This window comes from Cariama cristata, unplaced genomic scaffold (assembly GCF_000690535.1).
Source record: "Cariama cristata isolate BGI_N322 unplaced genomic scaffold, ASM69053v1 scaffold15544, whole genome shotgun sequence".
In the NCBI taxonomy this organism is placed as follows: domain Eukaryota; kingdom Metazoa; phylum Chordata; class Aves; order Cariamiformes; family Cariamidae; genus Cariama; species Cariama cristata.
The window spans coordinates 8,158-24,748 of record NW_009613644.1 but is presented as its reverse complement, the minus strand read 5'-3'; the positions used below and the strand labels follow the sequence as shown (position 1 = coordinate 24,748).

The window sequence follows — 16,591 nt, the reverse complement described above, 5'->3', positions numbered from 1 at the left end:
TGAAACTCACTGGCATTGGGCCCACACATGCAGTTCGTGGTGTCCTGTTCTGCCACATATCCCTACAGTAACATGTCAACCCCAAGGCTATCAATGGGCAGGTGGGATAGCTCTGGGAAAAGCAGCCCAAAGTCATACAGCAGCCCAAAGTCATACAACAGCCCAGGGGAGGTACTGAGAATGGGGATGCTCCTGGGTCTCTGTTCACTGCCACAGGCAGATTCTAGGTAGCAAAGCAGTCCACAGACAAGGCAGGTGCGGTTCACATGCTGCAATAGCCTACAGGAACACTCTCCAGCCCAGACCACCATAGCCTCAGGCGGAACAGGGACAAAGCAAAAGGTATCTGGATGTACCTGTTCCTCACCTCTTGGGAAACAGAGCACAAATTTAATAGCACAAAATCCTTGAGATCAGCAGCTGATGTCACAAACAGAGACATTGTTTGAGTCTTAAGACTGCAGGGGAGGTCTCCTAGATATTTCCTTACCCTTTGTGCCTGCTGCATGGTGGTCAGGGTGCTGTCACGGATGCTTTGTCTGGAGGGGATGGCAGCAGGGTCCATTGCTTCCAAAGTGCCGAGGCAGCTTGGAGAGGACGTGCCATCTGCAGAGGCTTGGAAAGTGCCCACCTCCTCCAAAATGGCCTTGTCTACATCTTCTGGCCATGATTTGCTGACAAGGGGGATGAAAGGAAGCTGAGACTCCAACAATTTTCATGTGCTCCCTGGGCACATTTGCAGGGACTAAGCAAAGGAAATACAGTAACAATAAGGGGGGAAATGTTTGGCTTATGATATTAACATATTTACAGCAGCAAGAATACTATAGGTCTTAACCTTGTATAAAATTTTGATGGACTGCCAGTTTTAAAAGTGAAAGAAAACTTTGCAAGAACTACCCATGGTATTTAATATTAATAATAAACACATCTAGGCTCAAGTACTGCTATTCCAAGTGCCTGAATTTATGACCGCATTAGTTAACTCACAATCTTTCAGATGTGTTGAAAGAATTAATGACTCAACTGAGAATTTATTTACAATATAATCAGAAATCAACACAGCTTTGCAAAGAGGAGAAAATGTTCAACGGAGGTAGCAAATGCCCCATATGTTTCCAAAGGCTAGCATTTGATACCTCACTGTGTATTTCTTCATCATTCCCTTTTTTTAACCCCAGTATTATTTCCACTGGTAATGAATAACTGAAGATGACCTACAGCTCAACGTTTCCTAGAGAACAGAGAGCAGGGCTGCCCTGGGTAGGAGGGAAAGCGGGATGTGCTCCCTGCTCTAAATCTAATCTGTGCTCTACCTTGAGGCTAGATGCAAAGAAGCATCAGACTAAGAATTGCAACTCCTGAATTTGAGACAGGCAAAAGGGGACAAGAATCTGCAGCCTTAGGCACTAGATCAAAAGATTTGGGCATCAAATAATAGGATAAGTGTAACCTGCATGACATACCCTACAGGGAGCAGGTACAAACGGAGCTACCGATACCTCATTGCTGTGGAAAAAGTGGGTTCAGCTCTTTACTGTGCAGAAAGACAAGAGGTGTTGCTCAGCACAGAGCAGTGCCAGGCTGCAAGGTCCTCCTGGGGTATGTGCTCACCATGCGCAAAGCACTGCAGGTGTGTGCAGCATGGGTACCTGCAAGTGTATCAGACCAGAAAGGAGGGGGCCCGGGAGGACAACCACTCATGGCAGTGTCGGGCTGAATTTCACGCCTCGGGAAGGGCGACCCTGTCCTAATCCCACACCAATGACTGTTAGTATTCCTCATAACTGTTCACTGGAATAGGACAACCCCAAACCTCTTCCCTTCCATGGAGTACCTCGACCACTTAGGCTCCAAAATGATGCTTACATTACCATGACACAGGACATGTCATCTAGTCTGGTCAGGCCCTATCCACTGCTCCAAGAAAAAAATCACTTCTATCTGCATTGCTCCTGGCAGACGTTTCTCCAACCACATCTCTGGTAATGACACCTCCACAACTTCTTCAGGCACTCCAGTGGTTCAGTGTCCCAGCAATGAGAAAGCTCTTCCTAATAGGTAACGTAATTTCCTTGCTGCAACTTTATCCCGTTATTTGTGTATTATCTGTCACAGGTACAGAGAACAAACTACTTGCTTATCCTTTGCATTAACTCTCCTGCATTTTAAGACTCTTATCGTGCTTTTGCTTCCTCCTTCACTCCTCTCCGCACTCTCCTTATCCCTGAAAGAAACAATGACAGGTCTTTTAGTTTGTCCTCACAGGTTATGTTTTCTAGGTCTCTGATCATACTCATTTTTTCCAATGGACTGATAGAAGAACATTTTTTCCACATCTTTCTTGAAGGCAGCTGAGCTACAATATTCCAGTTCAGATAAATTTCCTCTTGAATCCAGGAAAATGTATTTATTCCCTCGGAAATGGAACAACTTCAATGGGTTTACCAGAAAGGTCACACTCCCTCACCACAAGGACAGGCTCTGTAGCCTAATACTCAGGATCTTCTCCTGGTGGGTGAATGAAGCCAGTCTGAATCTCCTTGGCTAAGCCTGGTGTCAGACCTTCGGTATCCTGCCTCCGTGCCCTGACAGCCGGGAGCCAGAGAAGGGCAGAGGAGGCAGCTCCTCTCTCTCCTGCTATGGTCCACATGGGACCCAGGCCCATAAAATTCATGTCTGCTTAGCACTGTCAAGATTGAGGCAGCTCTTGACCAACTAGGAGATCTGCTGGCACTCTGAGAACTTGCTAAAATAAATGTAGATGACCATAGTGGCAGACAGGAGGTTGGGAAGCTCCAAATGTAGGTCTCTGGCATGCAGTGTAGTGCTTGGGCACCCAGAGCCACATGTATACTAATTAATTATTTCAGTTTACTAAGCTGAGCTGCTCAACTGTTGGTGGCTGAGAGTCTTCCATTTCCCTGGCCCTGGGAGGGATTCACACCCCAAGCACTGTGTTCGTACGATTGCACCACAGATCACAGCACCAGCTTGGCTTTAGCCCTGTCATGGCCCTGTATTGAGATTGCAGCGCAGGGATCTAAAAGGAAAGGAAAGTATATCAGCCTTTTCTAGATCAAGGAAAGATACTGCAGGTGAGGACAAACAGAGTGGGAGTTAAGTAGCAGGGGAATAACACATTTGAAGAAAGAGAAATCAAAACAAGTTTTTGTATTGACACTTCTTTTTAAACTGAAGACATAATTATCCCATTGCAAGCCTTGGTTACAGAGAAAAACATCTTGTTTGGAACTAATTAAAGAATTAACTGGTCTTTACCTTCTCATAGATAAGGGAGCATAAGCTTTGAAACAGAAGTGTTTGCAGTGAGCTTTTGAAAACTCTCTGAAGACAGCCAAGCTTAAGTCTGCTAAGCCTCTTCCTTCACCTATTAAGTGTCTGTTCAGACATCTTTTTTTTTTTTTTTCTTCCTTTCTTTCTTTCTTCTTATAAGAGAAGCCCCTGGCACCTCTTAACAACAGGCATTTTCTCCCTTGCTTGGAGCATGGGGTGCTGCTGTACATCACAGTGATGAACACAGGTCATCCACTGAATCACTATAAAGGTGGGACAAGTGTCAAAGCTGGCACACAGTACAGTGTTTAGTGAATAAAAAGCAACCTGCTGTCGCTGCATGCTACAACATCACTCTAAGGTTACATTCTGACCAGACTTTTCCCAAGCACAGTCACCTTGCGTGTCCTGCCTGCTTCGGCACCGTGTTCCTGACACAGACAACCGCTGCGTGCTGTAGAGGATGCCCAGTCCCCTTTAAGAAGCTGACCAACTTCTTGGTCATGTGTTGGGGCACTTTCATCCAAGTTTCCCTGCCTATGACATTCTTTTCCTTTCTAGGATATCTTTTGTCAGTGAAAATTAAAACTTTGCTTATGTGGGTGGAGAAGCTGAAGTTCCACCTACTGGTACTTTTCTGACTAGCCTGCTGGGCAAATACTGAATTTGGCTGTATCCCCTATGCTCCACTGTACATGCCAGAGAAAGGTGGCACTTAAAATACATAGATCCACAAGGAGACCCCAAAATCCCTCTGCCAATTGCCACCTAACTTAACACTGTGAAAACCTTTGTTTTCATAGAATCATAGAATGGTTTGGTTGGAAGGGACCTTAAAGACCATCTCATTCCAACCTCCCTGCCATGGTCAGGGACACCTTCCACCAGACCAGGTTGCTCAAAGCCCCATCCAACCTGGCCTTGAACACTTCCAGGGATGGGGCATCTGCAGCTTCTCTGGGCAACCTGTGCCAGTGCCTCACCACCCTCACGGTGAAGAATTTCTTCCTTAGATCTAATCTAAATCTTCCATCTTCCAGCTTAAAGCTATTGCCCCTTGTCCTATCACCACATGCACTTGTAAAAAGTCCCTCCCCAGCTTTCTTGCAGGTACTGGGAGTCTGCTGTAAGGTCTCCCTGGAGCCTTCTCTTCTCCTGACTCAACAACCCCAACTCTCTCAGCCTGTCTTCATAGGAAAGGTGCTCCAGCCCTCTGATCATCTTTGTTGCCTCCTCTGGACTCTCTCCATCAGGTCCATGTCTGTCTTGTGTTGGGAACTCCAGTACTATTTTCTAAAAGTACTTCAGATATTGGAGCTGCACTTCTCCCAGTGCCTCTGCTGCCTATGTCTTGGCAGGGCCCAGTAGCTGAAATCATTTGGGCTTCACTGCCTAAGTGGTTCCCCCCTTTGAGGGAGACTACAACCCTCCCCAACTACAACCTGCAGGCACCCTCAGTGCAGCCCCAACTACACACCCAAGGGTCCTACCAAATGCACTGGCAGCTGCTGCACTGGGTTTGAAACAGCAATGGCATTGTCACTTTATCCCCTTTGTATACTGCACAAAATCATTTTGTACAATAACTTTCTGCCCTCTCTATGGACTAAACAGCAAGACAGAGTGCTTAAAGGCAACATGGGACTTCTAATTCTCTCCTTGCTTTAAGGATCCAGTTTCTCTCCCTGCCAGAAAAATACCATTAAATCTTCTTTTCTTACTTTTCTGGAAGTGTTTTCAACTCAAGTTCAAGAAGAAAACCAAGCCTTGATTAGTTTCTCTTTCATTTCACATGACTACAACATATATTGGAACAGGAAGATATTTCTGACATAAAATACGAATTATTTTCTCTGTCTTTGAGGGGAAAAAAAAAAAAAATAGCGGCATTTTCCTCACGTTACTGGGGCATCAGCAGTCACTGGGGCTGAAGGCAGGCACTTCCCATGGGTGATCACAAGGCTTTACAGTACCGCTACAGGGAAATACCAAGCCCTCTTAAGTGCTTTGCATGTGGTTAGAAATAGCATGAGTGGCAGGCTAATCAAGCCTGAGCTTTTGGCCAACTGTGAAGTGTCAGTCTCTTTTTTCTTTTTTCTTTCTTTTTTTCTTTTTCTTTTCCGATTAAACGTGCAAGTGTTATGCAGTTATCCAGTTTTCCTGGATTTCAAAAGTTTTTATGTTTGTTTTCAGGCTTCCACACTAATGGTCCTTTCTTATATCGTTGCCATTAGGTCTGGCCAACACCTTCGCCACAGGCTCAGAAGGCCTCTCCAGACCCTGAGCTCTCAGAGCAGCCGGGACACGTCCTTGCAGCCACGCAGGGCACTGCCTGAGGCTGCAGAAGCTCACCCCGGGCCATTCGCCTCGTCAGGATGGCGCACGGGGCTTATCCCGACAGCTTAGCAGCTGGTGATGAGGGGTGGGTAGCAGCAGGCAGGTGGGCAAAGACCTTGAGTCCCAGGTAAAGAGCTTAATGCTCTTTGGGCATAAAACTTTGGAGCATGTATTTTTTTGGAGCTATATCAGGTCCATCACAGACAGCCTCTGTAAAACAGCCCGGGGCTGAGCTTTGCCCCACAGAGGCATTTGATGAGATGCAGCTACGTTAAACAAATCCAGAGATAGCAACAGTGCGATAGGAGTGATATAGCACTGATTTTATTTCCCACTTTGCATGCTCCTGATTGACGTGCAGTAACGTTATGTTGCAAAACAGCTGGCAGAGGACTGGGCAGGAGAGCTGGGGACTGCTGTGATTTACTACAGTGCTGCAGACCAGCCTAAACCTGCTCCCTCGTGAGAACGGTGCTAGTAAGTTTTAGTTGTATCATGAGCAGATGCTACACGTCTATGTTTTTCTAACTGCCTCTGCTTCAGTTTACTTAAGGAAAAAAAAAAAAAAAAGACACCTTCAAAGATGCACCTTTCAGGAGCAGTAAGTATTTTAACTGTAGATCCCTTCCTACGTCAGCCCTAGCAAAGGGTGTGAGTCCCTTCTGTATACTGGAAAACACAACATATCTTTTCTCCAGTAACAGTAGCTAGTGAAAGAGTCTGGGAGGTTAGCTGAGCCATAACAAAGGTTTGATGGTAAAATTACTTCTGTCTAAATTATTCCGCTTTCAAACGATGTGCTACATGGTTTCATTTGCAGTCCTTTTAAGAAAAAGAACTAGTTTATATTACCAACATTAGTTGGTAGCAGAGGAGCTACTTTCAGTTTTCTCAAATTAATTCCCTGTGGAAATCAGTCTTCCCTCTAGCTGCACAGGGAAACAAACACACACTCTCATATAGACATACACGTGCCTGTCGAGACCGGTGGAGCCTCGGATGCTTTTATCTTCCCACTTCCCACAGGCAGCGGCTGCCAAGTCTCTGCTGCAGCACTGTGGAGATGTAGGTTGTTTCTTGTACTAGTACCAGAGCGAAAGGGAACGGTGACAGTAACGTGTCATCTTTCATAAACTTTAATAGCTCGATGTCCTCTGCCAGAGAAGGGATGACCCAGCCTGAAGAGCAGGAGTGGCCGGTCTCTGCCCACGGTGGTCTGGGTGCTCTCCTCAGCAATAACTGGGGCTGGGCTTCAAAAGCAGCTTTTCTCCCCCGTGAAAGCAGAGTTTGTTGCTATGGCTGACCCAGGCAAGGCAGCAGCCACAGTGGTGGTGCTGGGGACAGCCTCACTCCACACAAAGGAAGCAAAAATAAAATTGGAACGAAACCAGCCATTTGTAGTAGGAAGGTGGGTTGAGTTACAGACAGGGGTGGCCAGTGGGTACAGAGTGGTCACGCCGTTCGCCATGTGAGGAGTGGCAAGTCTGTCTACCTCAGTGGATACCCTCACCAGGAGTCTTCTCACCCACCCACTCTTCTATAAATCTCACCGGCACTGGCAATGCCATCACCACCCCACAGAGCCAGGTCTGGGATGTGCCTGTGCTCGCAGCTGAGCGAGACACTTGGGCACTCCTGGAAGGCAGGAGATGTGTGAAGGACTGCCCTGTGCCCAGGGGGAACGAGAGCCCACCCCTCCCGGGTCCTGCTGCAAGGGCTGCCATGGGAGGGGAAATGGCCCCTGCCAATTCCCTTATGCACCACCATCCTAAATTTTTTTTTTAAACTTCTTTTTTCACTGCGCCCATATACTGGAGGGATTTGAATCTTTAAGTGCTCACATGATGCAGGCACTACAGTACTGGATACTGCAGCACCCACAGGTCGCACCCTCAGTTCCCAGAGCATTTCCCTCCCTAACACCCACACCTAAGAGATGGGCACTTCTGAATGCTACATCGGCCAGCAGCCTAGGCATGCAAGCACCTCAGCCAGGCCACCATTAATGCTGAAGATGGGGTGAAATGCCCCCTTTTTGCACAATTCCAGCTCCATCTGCAGTTCTTGGACAGAGCTTCATTACTTCCCAGGGGAGGGTTTTTACTGCTGCGCTGGTGGCTCATCCCTCACACAGCTCCCGTACCTACCTGCGCAATGCTCTGGTCTGAAAGAGAAGCCTGGATGGAGGATGGCTCTGCTCCCTGCACCCAGCATCCTGATGAGAGCTGTGAATTCAGTCCCCTCTGCCAGGAGCAAAGGCAAAGCCTGTGGAAGGTGGTCATGGCTCATTCCTGTAATCCCTAAATGCATAAACGCTTGGGCTCCCACCCCTCAGTTTTCCACATCAGACTCCCCAGTTGTTTCCTGGGCTCTTCCACATCGGCAGGATGACGTGCCTTGTCCTGGCACACGGTGGCAGAGGGCAGCTCAGGGCCAGCGGCCGCTGTTCCCGGGGTGCTGGGCAAACTTGTCTATCACACACTGCCCTGTGGTCAGTTCTTGTGCTAGCCTAGGTCTGCTCTCACCTATTGCTGTTTTGTGTCAGTAATAGGTAAGCATAACAAAACCAGCTTGCCACACCACCATCACCAGCTCAATAGGGCGAAGAGGACCTCTTCTGAGCAGTGCTGTCCCTTCTGCTGCTTCTTTGCTAAATTGCATGATGATTTCGCAGTTGAGAAATCTTCTGTGCTGCATACAGCATTATGGGTGTTTGAAAGATCATGCAGCAGCAATGCTTCATAGCTCATGGGGCATTAGGGACCAGGAAAATGCTCTAAGTCCACAGTTCTGGAAGTTACTAAATAGTAACAGCTGTATCACAGAGGTAAGGCTTGTAAGGGGAGGGAGTATTTTTTATTAATCAGACTGACACAGCTGGGAAAAAAGGGACACATTCAAGCACAGAAACCCTTCTGTTTAAATGCACTGGCTCTACTGTTTGGAGATCTCTTCCCCCCGTAAGTGCTCTAGTTTAAACCTCTGTTCTGATTTTGCTGTTCTGAGGTGTTTTAGCACAAGACACTCAGCAAATATGAGCTGAGAAAATATCAAAATTAAAAGAACAGCTGCCTGTAATCACAAGTGATCTCCAGAGCTGTGTTAGTTTGGACTACAGGGTCTTTCTTTCCATGCTTCCCACCAGCCACCCATACAGTAGACTTTTAAGAGCCAGACAGATTAACACTTTCCCAAAACCCTGGGACTAGGCAGTCACACTCTGACTGCCCTCCTGCTAAATCAGTCTCCGGGGTGCCGGCTAAGATCGAGGACCACAAATTGCCTCCTCTCTCACCTCTAGCAGGAAGATTTACCACTGTGGGTGTCCAGCAAAGGAGCAGACCTGCATGCTGGCACTGACTGGGTTTGCCACACATGAGCTGTTGACAGTTGTTGGTCTAGTGTAGTTTCTTTAGAATCTCCAGCATTGTTTAAAATAAGCACACATGCAGATGAAATTATCCCCTCTTTCCACAAGACAGATTAAAAAAAATTTTATCTACGCTTTGTGAAAGAGGATGGGAGTTTTACCAACTCTCTGAGGTGGAAGTACTCCACAGAGACAAAATTATGTGGGAAAAGGGAATCAATTTTTACTAAGCTCTCCTCCACTGTCACGCTACTTTGTAATTTTCAGTGCAGCCTCTGATATCAGATGCATTCTTAAGAGTCATGGGAATTGTCAGTGAAAGTATATTTAGCCATACCCCTTGGAGTAGGTGGGGGAGGAAAGAGACCACTAAATAGCTTTAAGGCAACAATTACTGCAAGCATATTTGCCTAGAGAAAGTTTAGTCAGAGTTCAGAGAAAAGATAAGTCCTTGGCAGCTGGATGGACAATGCCCATCATCTTCTTGAGCTGTCCCCACAAACCCTTACTCAGTGAGGAGCATGCTTAGAAGAGAAACCCTTCTGCTTTCCTTAGGTCTTCTCCACATGCTCTAAGCACTCCTTGGTATAAAAAAAAAAATGCTTCAAGAAGTGGCAAATTATCGAGAATCCTCTCCCCTCTTTAATCAGAAAAAGACGGATCCAAGCCCTCCACAGCAGAAAGCATCTTTTACATTGGCGGGAAATTCCCACTATTCACAATATTGCAACATAATCAAAAAAGTTCACAGCACTTTAACAGATGAGCAAAAATGTCCTGGCTTTCATTCTACTGCAATGTTAGTCAGAGGGGGGAGAAGCCTCCCCCATGGCTGCAGGAGAAAACTGAGGGACTCAGGCTGGAAAAGTAGCACTGTTAAAACCAAAACTTATCAGACAAAAATTGAATTGTGAGAATGTTATCTGGTTCAACAGGAGTGTGAAAACAAATAGGCATTTCAAGAAGAGGGTCACTAGCAAGGTAAATAACTTCGAAATGGCAGGAAGTGACCAAGGAAACGCACCAAGCTGACGGCAACAAACAGAGATCTCCCCAACAGCAGAGGACAGTGGCAGCCACGGATTTTGGTGTCACCTCTGTGTAGTGGCACCACCCTTCACCCAGCTGTGCGGCACGGCACCCACCCACCGCAACCCTGGCCATGGTAAGACACAAGACTACAAAGATTTGCACAGGACACCTTTTAACATGACCCAGTGTTTATTGACTCCTGCCACCTTTTTTTTTTAATAGTAACAGGAACACAAAATGTGCTGTATGGTAAAATACTACTAGGGGTTTCTATATCAATCCGATGCAAAGTGCCAGCATTGTTGACCAGCATACAACCTGACAAGAGAAGATGTAGTCATAACTCACTCTCAGATATCTGCTGGGAGTACATCAAAGTAGAACTAGTTATTTGCCTGCAAATAGATACATTTTCTTCTAGATGCAAGTGGTGTTAGAGACAGCTATTCTGCAACAACAACAAATACATACAATATATTCAAACATTTTAAAAAATGCAATAGGAAAGGACTAAAACTGTTTAAGGAGAAAAGGGAAAAAAAGAGTGGATCTTTTTAGACACTGCTTTGCAGAGATCGTTCCTCATAGAACCAGAAATAATCTAGAGAAAATAAGATTTATTAGAGGCTGTTTTCCTCAAAAGGCCAGTGGTTACAGGTTTAAGAATAAAAATATTCTCTCGATTTTCAGTACTGTGTCCTGGCCTTTTTCCTCCCTGCACAACAAAAACCCCACGTATTGGAAATCATGGCTTGGTGGCTCTGTATATTTTTCAAATGCAATTGCATTTGGAAAGGCAACCATATTTCTTGAAGAGCCATGAAAAATTTGCATGACATGCACATGTGGCATGCAACATCTTCACAGATATGAATGATGAAGGCACATTACCTAAATGTGGGAAAAAAAACAACAAAATTTTTGGAGGACTAAAAATTAAATGCCTTATAGAAAACACTTTCACAACTGGGTGACAAGTGCTGTTCAGCTATAGATGTTTCAAACAGTTTGCCATGAAGACAAAACACAAGGAAAGGAAAGCCTCCTTGAAAAGCTCTCCTTACTGCAGCAGCCTGCTTCCCCCATGGTTCTTCAGATAATTTGATTCTTGCAGAGCAGTTTGCAACAATTCCAGAGACAAGCAAAAGAAATCTGTATAGAAAACATCAAGCCTGTGGATTCCTACATGACCAACACCCTACCCACCTACCCCCAGTTAAACTACAGCATCTTCAAGAAGATCATCCCACTGATCTGGAAACAGGGTAAAAGTCTGGAACAGAGGACTGAGGAATTGGTTTGAAAAGCCTGTGCCCTCATCATTTTTGTACTTGATTATATGTGTTAATAAAGAAAAAGACAATGCTCTCTGCCACAAATAATTGCTCTCTCCCCTACCTAGATCAGAAAGATATTGCCTAAAAATTAATAAAAATGTACTTGATTTACAATAAATGCATTTATACTGCGCCATGCTCCATCCACCACACACATGTTGCTGACCACTGCTGAAGCCAGGTGGTAGTAATAGTGGTAACTGAAGTACCTTTCTTTTCTTAGCTTTTATACAAAGCCTTTCCCCCTCCTATCCGGCTGTTTTTCCACTGTTCTGGGCTCCGGTGAGATGTGTACTAACATCTCTTTCTAGTGCACTTTAAGGTTACAGTTTCTAAAGGCAAAGCAAGATTTGCTCTGCTCTGGTTGAGCTGTCTTTGCCCCTTTTAAAATCATGTAGAAGTTTCAAATTTACGTGCCATTATCAACTTTGCATAGCAATACAACAGGTTGTGTTTCCCACCCCCTTTTTCAACGTCTCCCATCTTTCAAAGGGTTACCTCACTCTCAGAGAAGAACTCTAACTCCTTCTCCTCCCACATGAACACTGCAGAATGAGAATTTCAAGTTAAGTTTCCTTCAAGTCTATGTTGTGCTACTTAGAAGCAACAGTAGTGGAATAATGTTTTTCCTAACATTAAAGGACTTTTATCAGACTATTCGTCTTTCTCTAGTCTTGAGTTGTAAGAATATTTGTCACACATGTTCCCTCATATTCCTCTCTTAAGGTGCACAGTGGTCAGGCTGAACAACGTCCAGCCCATAAGACCAGAGCTGGATCTCTGGGAAAAGCCAGAGAGAATGAGGGGTTTCTGAGCACTACTGTATTTACATTCAGAATTCAAGGACAGGGTGAAGGATGTCTAGCTTTTTTTTTTTTTTTAAGAGACAGAATTGCTTAAAGAAATACTCAATTTCTATTACCATTTTTTGTATCATGAAAGCTTTTTTTTTGGTTATCTTTTCTGTCTTATGCAGCTGTTACCCTTCTGTCACTGGCATTTAATAGTTGCCATTGCACACTACCTTTTCATTTCCTAGCTCAAGTGCAATCGAGCTGGCCCGCAGACCCATCACTAGCATGACAGCCTGCACAGTGTGGTGAACCGGTGCAGGGGCCAGGGGTTCAGACACCTTTGCCACTGTGGGCAGGTGGCACAGGAAAATACAGGACATGAAGAGGGCATTATTCAGAACATTTAGTAGAGTCTGTCATACACACTGACAACACAAGATGAAAATGAATGCAAGTGAGTGTATTAGGTTGAGAACAACTAGTGTGAGTAATAAAATACATCTACCACCAGCTCCCAGTTTCATTAAGAGCTATTCTGAAGTGCAGAGTAAGTGCTGGTTGTAGAAGCGTAGGCAGATTGGAGATAGCTCACCAGTTACTCATTGAGTCTAATAAGTTCCAAAAAAATGGAGGAAAAAAAAAAGTGTGTTTTGCCATTTGAATAACTCTGATCTCATGGCTTGGGCACAGCAGAAGTAGTTACCTAGCGTAACAGAACAATTGAAACAGAATCGCTGTTTCACTCAAATTACATATGGATGCAAAGTTAAACAAGTGTATTAACTAAGGATAAGCAGCATAGAAATCAAGTCTAAGTTACCCATTATTTATCATACCTTTGTCAGACTGCCAGACATATCTTTTCCTTTCAGATTCACATCTGTGTCATACAAAACATAGTAGACGGAGAAGTCATGAAAATAACACTTAACTCTATGTATCACTGGCCTCTAGTGCCAAAGAATTGTGTGCCATCAGCCTTCCAAGCTCACCAAACTTTTGGGAGAAAAATAGCTGCTTTACCAAACCATGAAAATAGAAAACATACAACCCATCCTGTGCAGAACAGAAAGGAAATGGTTTTACAAAGTTGTGGACAGATGCATACCTACTTCCCTCTCAGTCCTGGGACAGAAAGGGCAGCACAACTGCACTTGACTCTTGAAAAGCAAACAAAACCCAGGAAAAGCGATGACTGTGTAGACAAAAATCTGTTTGGAAAGTCATGCTATTAATTTCACATTTCCAGTATCTCTCCTTGCCCATTAGCAGTCTGCCACAGATTTTAGACTTGTAAAGTTCCTTCCCATTGAGCTAGATTTCCCCCCCCCCCCCACCCCCCATAAAGTGCAAATAAGACTCAGGTTTTTACCACTAGTTCCAACAATCATTATCTTGGTTACAAGACTGATCAAAGCCAGTTGGCTGAGCCACTACCACTAGGCTTAGTGATACTTTTTTTTTTTTTTTTTTAAAAAAAACCCTGGTTAGTTTTTCCAGCAAAAGGCAAATAGAAAACAACTGTTCCTTCTGCCAGATGCAGGCATGACAGGAGGCGGCCTTAAGTACCATCAACATAAGATGCACGTGCTAGGCACAACCAGTGCATTCTTGTGCATAACAAGAATTTGCCCTTGTTCGCTGGAAATGGAAGTCATCTTTGGGATCTCATTTCCTCACAAAGAGCTCGGGAGCATTTGCTTAGTCTTCATTAAGAGCTGCTTCTCTCTTCCTTGCATCTACATCAAAAAGATGAAAAAATGAGAGGCAGTTAAGCCAGAGGGTTCTGACAACATTCATCTGAAAACTCAGAAACAGAATAAAGCTGCTTTGTTTTCAATGGACAGCATTTCAGAGTCATGATATGAATTCACTACATGGACTGAAATGCTGTATGAATCCACAGCATGTTAACAAGAGTGTCATACCAAGGTTTTGTACATTTGCCCTGTTGAAACTGAATGTAACTCATGCCGTATTTAAGTAGCCTAATAAACTTTCAGATTACAGATCTGTGATACTTTTCCCCCCACTCTTGGCCCCTTGCTTATGATCTCCTTGAAGGGCGAAGCCAGTATTTGCTTTGCATACCAGCTACAGACATGACAACAGTCTGTTCTGAAAAGCATTTGACTAATGACTTTGCTGGTCCCCAGCTGCACAGCATACATTTTAAAAGACACAAGTGCTCTCCACACTGTATTTTGAGGAACTGCCTGAGGCAGCCCCTGAAGACCAGATCTTAAACTGCTCCAAACAGCAAATCTTTGATCATGGCCCCAGGTAGGGTGTTGAGGCACATCTGGACAACTCAGTCCATTATTTGCATGCCATTACTGCAGTAGCAGGCAGCGTGGCTGCCGTTAGAAAAGCTGGGGTCACCTCTTCCTGGGCTTCTGCAGAAGTGTCTCTGGGCTGACTTTAAGCTATCTGTGAGTCCCAGTTGAATGTAGGTAGCTCTTAATGTGCACCGCAATCACAGCTACTCTAGCAACTGCCTGCCAAAAGATGCATTTATATATATTTCCAAACTTAGTTTCTTTCCAACTCGATCTATACATTCCAAGGTCATTATGAATATACCTACTTGTAAATTAAAGACAAATCCCTTTTGCATTACTGCAGGCCCCAACTGCCCTTCATTAATATAGAAGACAGGCCCTGTTCAGCCAGAACATTTAGAGAACATGATTATGAAATTTTTTGTGTAAGTCTCATGACTTTGTGCTAAGCAAAGATTGGAGAAGGTAAAATATACTTCTTAAACAACAGAAGAAGAGTTTAGAGACTCCCAGTGGTGAAGCAGCCACCTGGGGTGGGACAAAATCTCAGCAGCCATTTGGGAGAGAAATCAGAAACCACCTCTCCTGTGTTCCCCATCACGCTCATCAAGGTCTGAATCTTCTTCTGTCACAACTTCTCCACATAAAATAACTGACTAGTGATTAGAGATGAAAAAGCTTTCTAAAAATGGATGTCATACCCATCTAGCTACAGAGTTATTCCCAGTCTGTCTCTGACTTCAGAAATATCAAAATGCATTAAATTCTTTCTGGTGAACACTTATAGAAGACTCATACCAGTTAAGTTCCTGAACTTTTTTTTGGCTTCTGCTCTTTCTTCAGCATCAAAATACCACACAGTCATGGCATATCTATAAAAGAAAGAAATCTTCTGTTTGTTTCAACTTTCGCTATTGAAATAGAGCCCTGGAGTTTTACGCTCATAGAGAAAGCAAAAAACAAAACTGGATTAGTAGATTAAAAAAATAGGATGCAAATGGCACATCTTTATAGACAAATATAGACAGCATTTAAAATGTGTATTTTTTATCAAGTAACATAGAAATATAGGTGATAATTTCTGCTTGGAGGCACAAGAGTGCACAGCCCCTGGTAACAGAGGGCAGAAGTAGCTTACAGACCTTTGCATATTTTTCTGTTTTGGGATGCTGGTAGGCAGCTTGGGGGTTGCCCTGCATCACATCAGCTTTTTGTAGCCTGTTGACAGATGGTAGCCCCAAGAATCCCTATAGTGTTACAAGGGCAAAAGTATAACCCAGCATCTCCCAGCTAAATAGCTATGCCTGGCTTGGAAGATTTCTCCTGTCAATGGTAAAAGCACTTTTTTTCCATCACACAAGAACTCTTATAATTCAAGCTTGTCCTTCCTCTTTTGAAGAGAGAATTCCCTGTGACTCAAAAGCAGAAAATCTCGCTATCTGGTTTTTATGCACATGTGTATTTAAAAAAAAAACACAATGGCCATAATTTTAGATACAAATATTGGTAGAAGAGATGCTTTGTTTTTTCTTGGCCAAGTACCAATACCAAATATGCTACTTACCTGGTTGCATAAGAAGGCTGGACTTCATGTGGGTTCCTTCGATCTGACCAAAAAAAAAGTAATCGGTCAAAAATTGGCTCAACATCTGCCACATAGGACTTTCCTTCTGGGAATATCCGAAGAATTCCACCATGCAGCTGAAAGAAAAGGAAAGGCTGGTTTTTTATACAACACACTCACACATTCACGCAAACAACATATTATTGCTCCCTCCTCGGCATCCAACAAATTTGGAATAAACACTTAATGATAACCAAGACAGCTACATGACAACACTAGCAAACCGTACACTGAATCTCTTGGCCACCTTGATTTTCCACAAACAGTTTGTAATGTTTCAGCATAAACATCTGGCTAAAGTAAATGAACCAAGATAAAGACAACACTGGCCCTGTAACAAACACTGAGAAACTTTTGAGCTCCCAGTCACATTTCTAGAATCAGTGAATACCACAAGGCAGGTAAGGCTGCTCCACCTGACCAGCCTGAGATCAGACTCTCCTCCCAGCAATTGCTATATCCTGCTTATGGTATTTCAGAGCCTGCATCTGATCATATAGGTGTTCACTTTTACACCC

At 44.2% G+C, this 16,591-nt stretch overlaps 1 protein-coding gene across 1 annotated transcript in view; it reads right to left on the bottom strand.

The window, feature by feature from the left end:
- Positions 1-13,505: 13,505 nt before the first annotated feature.
- LOC104160867 (egl nine homolog 3) overlaps positions 13,506-16,591 on the bottom strand; it is a 4,732-nt gene continuing 1,646 nt past the window's right edge. Inside the window, exons 2-4 of the mRNA XM_009699109.1 lie at positions 16,014-16,150; positions 15,248-15,321; positions 13,506-13,906 (exon numbers count right to left, since the gene is read on the bottom strand). Of these exons, the coding sequence (XP_009697411.1) occupies positions 13,869-13,906; positions 15,248-15,321; positions 16,014-16,150 (249 nt within the window). The 3' untranslated portion in view covers positions 13,506-13,868. The remainder of the gene's footprint in view (positions 13,907-15,247; positions 15,322-16,013; positions 16,151-16,591) is intronic.